This window comes from Elephantulus edwardii, unplaced genomic scaffold, assembly GCF_000299155.1.
Source record: "Elephantulus edwardii isolate Elephantulus edwardi_28Jun2011 unplaced genomic scaffold, EleEdw1.0 scaffold00024, whole genome shotgun sequence".
Lineage (NCBI taxonomy): Eukaryota > Metazoa > Chordata > Mammalia > Macroscelidea > Macroscelididae > Elephantulus > Elephantulus edwardii.
Window position 1 is genome coordinate 12043495 of NW_006399774.1, and position 11362 is coordinate 12054856.

Here is an 11362-nt window from a genome sequence, read left to right on the forward strand (position 1 = left end):
TCCATCATGACACTGTCTCTTGGTCCAGTGATAAGAAATTCTGTTTTCTTGACCTTGAGATGCAATCCATACCGAAGGCTGCATTCCTTGATCTTCTACAACAAATGCTTCAAGTCCTCCTCACTTTAAGCAAGCAAGGTTGTGTCATCTACATAACGCAGGTTATTGACGAGTCTCCCTCCAATCTGGATGCCACATTCCTCTTCATAGAATTCAGCTGCTCGAGTAATTTGCTCAGTGTACAGATTGGACAGGTATGGAGAGAGAATAGAGAGGGGAAAGGTGCACATAGACACAGAGGAGAGATGGCAGTGTGAGAGATGCTTCTGTAAACCTCAGCATGATGATGAGAGCCAGGGAGGCCACCAGAAACTGGAAAGAACGATGATTATAGAAAGGCTTCCGGCCTCTTGTTCATAGAGTCGCTATGAGTCGTGCTTGACTCGATGGCAGTCAAGAACAACATCTTCACGTTAGGGAGTTTAGGGAAGCCAGACGTTCTCCCAGAGTGTGTGTAGTCTTCCAGTGATCCATGAACGTGTTTCTAATAAAACCGAGTACATGTGACCTATCTTCCCTAATGTCATGTCTAATCGCCAACACTAATTAAAATAATGGAAAAATAAAACAAACCCCAAATACATTTCTAGCCCCTCCTCCCTCTAGTAAATGGTATCTTAGGTCAAGAGACTCGGGTGGCCTAGGAAAAGGAGCAGCACTGCCAGCCCAGGGGAGGCAGTTCAAATCCACCAGATGTTCTTTGGGAAAGAGATGCACAGTCTCCTCCCGTGAGATTTACGGGCCTCTGAAAACCCACTGGAGGGCCAACTGTGAGCCACTTCTGACTCTGTGGCATATAACAACAATGACAACGATGGAAAGCAGCAATCAGATAAATGAAAGAATTTGCAAAGACGTTAATTAAAACTAGGAAGTACAGTTGCACTTGGGACACCAGATCAACCCAGAACATGCACCAAGGCCTTAATGAAGAAAAGATTGGGTTTGCTAATTGTCAGTCCACGGGTGTCTGTATTTGTAGTAGGATTCCACCTCCGTTGACGATATACTAGTATGTCTCTAAATTTGAGAGTACAATTTTGTCTTGTTCAGATCTACAGACAACACTCTTGGCACCAGCATTCAGGAGATCAAAGACGAGTTACTTTAGGAAAGTGTGCTCTTAGGGACCTCTCCAGAGTACTCAAGAGCGGTGATGTCAGTCTAGAGGCTAAGACGTACCTGATCCAGCCAGGCCATGGTCTTCTCAGTTGCTTGCTATGCATCTCAAAGTTAGGCAGTGACTAAGGATGACAGAAGAAGAATTGATACCTTTGAGCTGTGGTGCAGGAGAAGAGTGCTGAACATGGACTGCTAAGAGAACAAACAGGTCTGTCCTGGATGGGGTGAAACCAGGCTGCTCCTTGGAGGCTAGGATTTTGAAACTCCATCTCACATACACTTTGGGCATGTAGCCAAACAGGACCATCCTTGGAGAAGGACATCATGTTTGGAAGGGTGGAAAGTCAACACAGGAGAGGAAGGCTCTGGATGATACAGATTGACACAGTGACTGTGGCAGTGGGATCAGTTGTGTCACAGAGAGCGGAGTTGGCTCGGGATAAGGCAAGATTCAGAGCTATTGTTCATAGGGTCGCTGTGGGTCATAGTTGACTTGACGGCACATAGCAACAACAGCAGTGAACTTGAGTAGGTCAGAGATGGTGAGGATGGTTGTTAGGGTCTCAGCCAGCTCAGACACTTAAAACCAACATCAGCAACAGCTTTCTGTTAAGGTCTTGGGTAGCAGAAGCAGTTGGCCCTTGGTCACTAACTCAGATGTTGGCAATTCAAATCCAGCTGGGGACACCTTGGGCAGAAGACCTGGGGATCTGCTTCTGTAGGATTCCAGCCAATGACAGTCCTCCTTTGGGACACAAGTCAGGTCTGACACCGACGGGGTCAGCATGGGTCAGAAGAGCTTCCAGGGAATTGGTTTGTTGTTTTTTTTTCTAATTTGTCATTAGAACTGGGGAGTATGGAGAATTGGAGTGGGGAAAGTCTGTTAACCTCATAAGTACTGTCTCCTGCAAGCATACATGCTGTTAATTCCATCAGGCACAGGTGCTGTTTGGTTCACGACGGTTATCTACTTGGTTAAGAGTGAACTTTTCAGTAGTTGTGGATATGTTCTAAGAATAAGCAGTCATTTCCAGAAGGATGCGTGGCCCAGGACACAGACGTGGCCACTGCTGGTGTTGACTTGACAGCCTTCTTAGGGTTCCCCCAGAAGCTCTTTGATTGGTTACCATTCTCACTTCCCAAATGAGCCCCTAGGCAGAAGTGGTGTGGCCGCCATAAGCCACGGCTGTGAATAACGACACTGATGTTGACCCCGGCCTTCCGGGAATTAGGATGTGCTGACCGAGCTGGTTTTCTGCCGCTGGACTCCTGTGTCCATTGTCAGTTTGGAGTCATGATGAATTTGTTGGTGCTGTTGAGTCCGTTTATGCTCATGCTGCTGTTGTGCCCTCAAGCTGACTGCACTCACAGTGGCCTCATGGACAATAGCTCTGAACCCTGCACTGTCCTGAGCCAGCCTCACCATCTGTGACACACCCGACCCCACTGTCGCTGTCGCTGTGCCAATCTCTATCACCCAGGGTCCTCCTCTCCTGCACCGACCCTCCACCCTTCCAAGCATGGTGTGCTTCTCCGAGGACTGGCTTCGCCTGACCCCCTGCCCAAAGTGTGTGATCCGTGTAATGTTTTTCTTAAAACATCTGCAGTTATTTGTCTAACTGAAAACCGAGCTCCTTGCCACTGAGTCAGTTTCAGTGCATAACAACCTCACCCAACAGGACGGAACTGCCTCGTAGGATCTCCAAGACTCTGCTCAATGTGCCAGCCCTGTGTTTCTCCCAGGGGCATTCCCTGGATTTGAACCCCCACCGTTTGGCTAGAGGCTGAGTGCTTCACCACTGCAGCCTCGAGGCTTCGGCCTGGTCTTTCTAGTACTTGGTAATTTGTTTTCAGTTTGCATTAGAACTGGATTGTGTGGAGTTGAGTCCATCAGAGACCTTGTTAGCTGGCTCGTGGTGACGCTGCGGCATAGGAAGTGCCCACGGGGTTTCTCAGGTTGTGCAGAACCAGGCGTCTCGGCTCTCTCCCACGGAGCAGCTGATGGGTTCGAATCCCCACCCTCCACCTTTTGATCAGCAGCTGAATACTTAACCACTGCGCCACCAGGACTCTTGGCATATTTGTTTTCTTCTTGTTGTTATATATTGAAAGGTTGAAATCGACCATTATGGGTGAATCTTGCAGGATCTTGATTCCCCGGGCCAGAGTCCTTCAAGCCTAGTGCCCACACAGGACCAGGGCAGTTATTACCCTCTCAGCAGTGGAGGGCGGTGCTATAAAGCTGCGGATGCCTCGCCCTGCACTCCCTGTGACCAGGTGTCTCACTGCTTCCCCAGGGCGGCCAGGCAGTAGGCTTAGCTGACCTTGGAGACCAGGGGAGCCCCTGCTACAGGCCCAGGCTGCACAGTCAAGGCTGTGATTTCTTGCCTTTGAATTTTGACAAGGTCCCTCAGAGGCCCATGGGAGGGGCTGAGTGTGGGGGTGACTGAGTGGTGTCTGTGGTGGTAGGTGGTGTGGGCGGGCTCGTGGATAGCCGGGGTGTGGGGGATGGATAAGCAGGGCCTCGCCCCCGCTGGGGATGGATGGACAGGACTTCCTGGCAGGTTTTGAACCTACAGGAACCCGGACACACGTGTGCTGGCTCTGGCACCTGGAGACCCTCAGGGGACACTTAGAGGTCCTGAAATGCTCCTGCCTCTTCAAGGCCTGTTCTGCGCTGATTGTAACAGATGCATTCAGGGGCTCGCCTGGGCCCCTTGGGCTCTTTCTGAGGACACTTGCAGAAGCTGTGAGGCCGTGGAGGGGTCTGCCTGCAGCCCCCAGAGTGTTACAAAGGTCAGTGCAGGTAAGAGAACAGAGACCTCTCCCCCAGACATGCCCGCTGCTGGAGGACTGGAGCCTGGAGCCTGGGTGGCTCAGACCCCACAACTCTCTGGGAGTCAGTGTAGGGGGTCTTCCCTAGGCTCACCTCACTTTGTTGTGCTTTGCAGATAGTGCAGTTTTAAGACAAGAGGTGAAAGGTGTGGTAACTCTGCATTGAGCAGGTCCATGGGCGCCATTTCTCCCAAGCGTGTCCACTTCATGTCTCAGCATCTTGTTTGGTCATTCTCACTGCGTTTCAGCCTTTTTCATTGTTTCATTGCCTCATCAATAGACTACAGGATACTGGACCCCTGGCTTTGATGTTGTTGTTAAGTGCCGTCGACTCGCAGGCGACTCATAGCAACCCTATGAAGGAGAGTCCTCGACGCTTGGGTGCCTTTCATCCTCTCTCCAGGTTCATAGGGTTTCTGGAGGCAAGCTATTATGGAAGTGGACGCCACTCCTCCTTCCATGCTTGTTTTAATCGGGGAGCTCCTCCCCACTCTCAGTCCGCATTGGGTAACCAGCCATTAATGCATTTGACACACCAGTGTCACAGTGTTCAGCCTCACAGCAATCACAAGTGACCACAGTACGGCAACTTGTACACCAGGGCTATACGACCTAGAGGAATGTCTGAACAAAAACAATTAAAGACAGGCCCGAGGGCCGCGGATTAAAAGTCGCCTACCTTTGGCTTGGCAGCATCGCCTTCTGTCCACTGGGCCAGCCCTGGCTTTGCTAGCCACTGGCAAACCCCAGAATGGTGAGGCTCACTTTGTTGTAATACCCACTTAGTTATTCTGGTCTGCAGCCAAGTCTCTGAGGTGCACCTGTGAATAGTGTTTGAACCCGTGACTGTCTGACACGCGTCATTGTGAAGATGGGCCTCCAGGTTCTGTCCCACGCTGTCATTGGGTTCCAACCATCGCTCTAACTTTTTGGTTTGTTTTGGTTTTGCTTGTGTTCAGTTCTTTTGAATCGTACTTTTTCTGTTTTGCAGATTTGCACGGCTCCAGAGCCTGCAGACCACAGGCGGCGAGGAGGTTCCTGAAATGACCGGGGCCGCAGACACTCCCCAGGCCAGCTGAGGAGGACACGTGTACACGCTGCAGGCCGGTCCCTTCTGCACCCCCACACCCTGTGCCCCCTCACACGCCCCACATCCGATGACAAGTCATTTGAGAACCAGATGGAGCAACCTGACGCAGCTGGGCTCGGGGGCCCGGGGAGAGAAGACCTTCGCTAGCAGCCAGCTGGCCGCACGATCTTCACGGGTCAAGAAGGTGTGCAAGAAAAAGAAAAAAAAAGCCGCCCAGCCCGAGTCTCCGGAGCACGTCGGGGGCGTGAAGGGGAAGGGGCCCTCGGCCAGCTGTGGGCCTGGCCCTGGGGGCGCTCGGTGCGGTGGGCCCCTCACCGTGGTCCTCGGTGACTCGGGCAGACGTTAAAACCCTGCACCGGAAGGTCCCTGTGCTGTGTGGTGACGCCTGCAGCCAAGCACGTCTAGGATGACAGGGCAAGTGTGAGCGGTAAACTCATGCCTCTGCCCTTTTCCCGTTAACCGTTCTGGAGAAATTGTAATTGATTATTCCTCCTCTTTCTCTTCTGAATCTAAAAGATAATAACCTACAGTATTGAAGTTGATAACTGCGAATCAATGTCCAGGGAAATCTGAGCAGAGCGCTCTTCTCTCTGGACAGTCTGTGGAGGGCTGGGAAACCATCTGATGTGACCCGTAAAGTGTCTGCCAACAGAACCGGGACGCAGGGACGCGGGAAGACGTGGACTTGGGTCTGGGTTTTCGCTTGAAAGACTGGTTACCCTCCTCGTCCAGGAAGATTTGGGTCAGATAAAATCACTTGATGGACTTAATCTCAAGCTCAGTGTTTTTCATCTAAGTGGAAACTACGTGATTGTTAGAAGGAACAGAGGGGCAGGTGACCAAGAGGGAGGAAGGAGACGGAGGAAGAAGCTGGAGGACCGAGGAGCTGTCCAAGGTACATTCTCACCCTCAGAGAGCGCCACAGCCATTCCGAGTCTGCTTGGAGCAGCATCTGTGTCACAGGTGCAGTGGAGGGGCCACCAGCAGGCGGGACAGCAGGTGCCCACGGGACAGAGCCTGGCTGTGGATCAGAAAAGCCAGAGCATCGCGGGGAGTCGGTGTGGAACCAGGGGTCTGCGCTCCTGTTGTTGGGACTGCTGTCTGCGCAGGGCCTGGTCTGTCGCGTGCCTTCTTCACCCCTTATGCAATCTTCAGCTAGTGCAGGACAGCGCCGTGTCGTTCAGAGGACGGCTCCGCGGTGACCGTAAGAGAAGGGCGATTGGGGCGTGCTGTCGCTGCATCGAATCTCCAGCCAGAGGGATTCATAAAGCCTTAAGTTCCTTGAAATCTTACATATTTGCATCCTTTTGTCTCTGGAATCCCATCCCACAAAACCGGAACTTCAGCTTGAGGAGGTATCACTAGGGTGAGAGAAGAGGCGACAAGTGGAGAGAGAGGACGTTTCTGGGTCCCCGTCACCACCTTGCCCCAAGGGTCACCACCCCCCTCCTCAAAGGACTTAGACACACACAAGGACTTAGACACACGCTTGCTCAGGCCTGGTTGTTTTTCAAGCACCACTTTTCCCCAGCGGATTGCCGCCGTCGTTTATAGGGGCCTTTTCCTCACTATGCATTTGGTGGAGCTTGGTAAAGATCAGACCTTCTAATTAGGTCCCGGTCAGTCTTCGTTGAAGGCGGCTGTGGGGAGCATTAGAGTTTCCTGTAGACGTAAGTAGTTCTTTGCGAGGTGTCAGGGGACGTTTGGTGGCGTCAGGTGCTGCTTTCTGAGCCAGCGTTGACCCGCACGCAATATGTTCGCCGCGGTGGAGCAGGGCCCTGTGCTGTGCAGCGACTCCAGCATCCTCTGTCTGTCCTGGAAGGGCCGGGTGCCCAAGAGCGAGAAGGAGAAGCCCGTGTGCCGGAGGCGCTACTACGAGGAGGGCTGGCTGGCCACGGGCAACGGGCGGGGCGTGGTGGGGGTCACCTTCACCTCCAGCCACTGCCGCAGGGACAGGAACACACCGCAGAGGATCAACTTCAACCTGCGCGGACACAACAGTGAGGTAAGCCTGCTGGCCGGTGTGACCTTTTCTTGGGTCGTTTCTGCGGGCGAGACACCCTCCTCCTGCCTCTGTGGGCCCAGAAATCCCCCCATGATCCTGCTGGAGAGGGTCAGGGTCCCCTCAGCGCCGGTGTCGCTGCTCCTCCCCTGCACGGTGGCCCCTCTCCTCTGGACATACCCACATGGTGGTGGGAGAGCCCTGGTGGGCTGCCCAGGAGCTGTGGTGACCAGGTGGGAGGTTGGGTAGACAGTCTGAGCTCACCTGTCCCCCTCTGAGAGCTGCTGGTGCTCACCCTGCTTCAGTTCATGGGTCCCTCATCTTGTGTTCATCTTATAACACCTGTGTTTCTCCAGAGACAGGTTAATACCTGGTTCACATTTCTTGTACCTGGAGGTAGACAGAATGTTTGGGGAGATGTGAGTGAAGTTGTTTGTTGGATCAGAGCTGTTGTGGTGCACACCTGTCTTGTCAGGTGTGTTTTGTAAGGTAAAAAAGGCACAGAGAACAGGGTGAAGTGAAAGAAAAGAGTTTATTAGTGGCTCTCGGGCAGATTTACTGTCTTGAGGCCAGAGAAAAGCAGGGTCAGGCAGCAAAGTTGCAAATGAGGAAATTACAGGGTAAACTTTACAGGTAGGTGTTGGGGGTAGGGTGGTCAGCCCGGTGATCAGTTCTCCGTGGAGGGTGTTGATTGGATGTCCTTTGTTCCTAACTATGGAGCTTCTTGATCATGCAAGATGTGGTTGGTGGTCGTGCTCTTTTCTGATTGGCCATTGTCACCTTACACCAGGCAGATTGGAATATCTCTCAGAAGGTGCGGTCAGCATGGAATGTTGCTCCGCTCCCAGGTGGCCTTTCATGTTTGATGAGGGAACTTGGGTTGTGTAGATTCCTATGGGCTGGTGAAATGCACTAGGTAGCATTTTCTGAAATTCACTCGCCATTTATTGAACAATGTGTAAGGTTGGAGAGAGCACTGGCCTTGATTGGTCCTGCCTGTTGGTGAGCCTGCTGTGTTAAGAGCTGAGAACCTGATGTAAGTTGCAAAGCAAGGTACCAACATCCATATTTCACTCTCCATTAGCTTATTTACTTTTTAAAAAAAAATAATTTATGATTATTTTATACAACTTAAAATATAAGATGGTTATCAAACAGCTATCATAAAGCAGTAGTGAAGAGCACTGATGTTGATTTGAGAACTTAAGGTGTGCCTGATTGAGGCCATGGTCTTTTCAGGCCCCTGCGATGCATGTAAGAGCTGGACAGTGAATAAGGATGACAGAAGAAGAAACAATGCCCTTCAGTTGTGGTGTTGGAGGGGAGTACTGAAGATCCCGTGCAATTCCATAAGAACAAACAAGATATGTCTTGGAGAAGATGCAGCCAGAGTGCTTCTTGGAGGCAAAGATAACAGAGCTTCGTCTAACTTTGGGCATGTTGTTGCTAGGAGAGGCTGTTCCTTGGACAGGACATCATGCTTGGAAAGGGTGAGGATCAGTGAAAGACAGGAAGACACTCAACGAGATAGGCTGACACACAAGTGATTGCAGCAGTGGCTTGAGTGTGTCAGAGATGGTGGGGATGGCACAGGACAGGACAGGGTCAGAGCTGCTGTTCATAGCATGGCTGTGAGTTGTACTTGGCGATACCTAACAACAAACATCATAAAACAGCAGGAATCCTTTTTATTTTTCCCCCCACCTTTGTATTTTTATTGGTATCCATATGATTACTCATCTATATTGTGTTCCTCCTGTGAAGTGGCTGGTTGGTTCAAACTGCTGGATTTTCAGTTTGCAGAAGCTCTGGTGCCTTAGTGGTACCGAATTGCACTGCTAACCAAAGGTATGTGGTTCGAATCCCGTAGCTCTTCTACGGGGGAGAGATGGACAGTCAACTTTTGTTTGATTCACTGTCACTGAGAACCCGCTGGAGGGATGGTTGTGGGTTGGCTCTGACGTGACAGCACACAGCAAGTCAGATTCTTTAATCACTGCACCACCAGGGCTCCTCTCTTGAAGTAGCTCAGTAAGACTCACACTCACCTGTTCTGACTTAGGTACACACACCGCTACAGACACGCGAGGGAACCGACCTGGCTGGTGCTGGGCCTGCCCGGACCACAGGCTCCCCATTTTCTCAGTGGGCGTTTGGGTTGTTCCAGGTTTGGACTCTTAGGACTGGAGATGCTGTGAACATGCTGCATTTGGCCTTTGCACAGCTGTGTACGCGTTGTTCTCGGGTGTGTTTCTGAGGTGGAATTTCTGAGTCACGGAGTAGCTGTGTGTTTAAGCTTTAGTGGAAATTACTGTACGGTTTTCCAAAGCGGTTGTGCCGTTCTGCACTCCCACCATCGTGGTGTGAAGGTTCAGTGGTGAGACGAGGAGTATTTCCTGAAATCCTCCCCACTCGTGCAGTTTACGAGGAAACGGCTTTTGGATTTGCACGTTGCCCCGTTTTAAAGCAGCTTGTTTTATGCAGGAAAGTGCTTCCTAGGTGCGCCTGTGTCTTTTTTTTTAAAATTATTATTAATTTTTGTGCGTGTACCATCAAATTGGATCTGACTGGTACAGGAGGAGATTCTCCCTCCTTCTCCAGCAGAGCATCTGGTGGATTCGAACTGTGCACCTCTGGGATTGTAGTGCAGCTTCTTGCTACTAGGCCACTGGAGCTCCCTGGTGCTGGTGTCTAACTGGGGCCATGGCACACCTGTGTTGCTGGGCTTCGCTTTACTCAACGTTGAGGGTTGCATGTGCTCTGCAGACAGAAGGGTTGTGGACGTCCTGCGTCGATGCCGTTTCACTGCAGCCTGAGCTCCTTGGGGTCTCTGGTAATGCTGATGATTCTTGCAGTGTTCCAGGCATTTTCATAAGGACGTTGTTTGCTTTTGACAGATTCACTCAAAACTCACGACTGGTGAGTTGGTTTCGACGCACAGTGACCCTCCATCCGGTGGGTTTCTGAGGCTGTAAATCAGAACAGAGGAGACTGCCCTCTTTGTTGGGTTGGCTGATATGCAGGCTCCATCCACTCTATTGCAATGTTCACTTTATTCTAACAATTCCCAATGGCTCTGAGATACACTGGTATATACATGCACCCACTAAATAAAATGTCTGTGTGTGTTAATCACATGACGTAGTGATCTCTGGTAGCGTAATGGTAAGGAGTTGCCAACCCAAAGGCAGGTGGTTCAAATCCTCCAGCTGCCTCCACAGGAGAAAGATGCTCCGTCTCCTCCTGTGTGATTTACTGTCTCTGAAAATCCACTGGAGGGTCAGCTATGAGTCCATTCCAGCTCAGCAGTAGAGACACGGGTTTTCTAGTTCTGTATCATCCATTGTGACAAACTTGGTGGCCTAGAAGAGCTTGCATTTATTACCTCACAGTTCTACAGGTCAGAAGTCCTGGCAGGTGTAGCCGCATTCGGCCGGGGCTGCGTCTCAGCTGAGATTTGAGGCCCTCATTACACTCGTTCAAGGTGCTGGCGGAATTCTGTTCCTTTCATTCCCTAGCTGGAGCCCTGAGCTCTTAGTGGCTGCCTGTGGTCTCCTGCGTCTGGCCCTCTCCGCCTCGGGGCAGTTCCGTCATGGCAGCGCTGCCCCTCCACCTCACAGCGACCCCTTCTTCGGAGCTAGCAGAATAGCATCTGGCAGCTTAACTTGACTCACCTTAACTTCTGTCTTTGAGAAAAGCTTTGCTGATCAGGTCAGCACACCCACACTCCACAGGCGGGCAGTGAGTCAGTGTTCACACCATGAGGTGCTGCTGCTTAGAGTTCCGTTTACCACAAAAGAGATGATTGGTTTTCTGAATCAGAAGCAACATCATCTGACAGAACCACTGACCTTCAGTTAGCAGCTGAGAGCTTCACCGTTAGCTGCCAGGGCAGGCCTGAGCCCTCCGCTGGCAGTGTCGATGGACGGTGCACAGATGTCTGTTCCTTCACTGGCTGAGAAGGGTCCCTGCTCCGCACCCGAGAGTCTCGGCCCTTGTGCCAGGAAGTGGGGTGAGGACTCAAGTCCAATACCTTCAGCATGTGTCTCCCACAAGCTGTGTGCTAGAGTAAAGATTATTTCAGAAGACAATGAAATAACTTGGAGTGGGTTTTTTTTGTCTGGAAGATGACATTATATGGTTGTTACTGATGTCATGCAAATGAGTCAAGGTTGGTGCTGATGGTCCCCAGGGGACATCTCTACACATCAGAGCAGATGGGTGGCCTCCGTGTTGTTCCTCACAGAGAGAAA

At 51.3% G+C, this 11362-nt stretch overlaps 1 protein-coding gene across 2 annotated transcripts in view; it reads left to right on the forward strand.

Moving 5' to 3' along the window:
• Positions 1–6859: 6859 nt before the first annotated feature.
• The window catches only part of TULP4 (tubby like protein 4), a 136990-nt gene continuing 132487 nt past the window's right edge, over positions 6860–11362 (forward strand). For both annotated transcript variants that reach the window (XM_006882759.1, XM_006882760.1), the window contains exon 1: positions 6860–7112. In XM_006882759.1, coding sequence (XP_006882821.1) covers positions 6861–7112 — 252 coding nt within the window. In that variant the 5' untranslated portion in view covers position 6860. The remainder of the gene's footprint in view (positions 7113–11362) is intronic.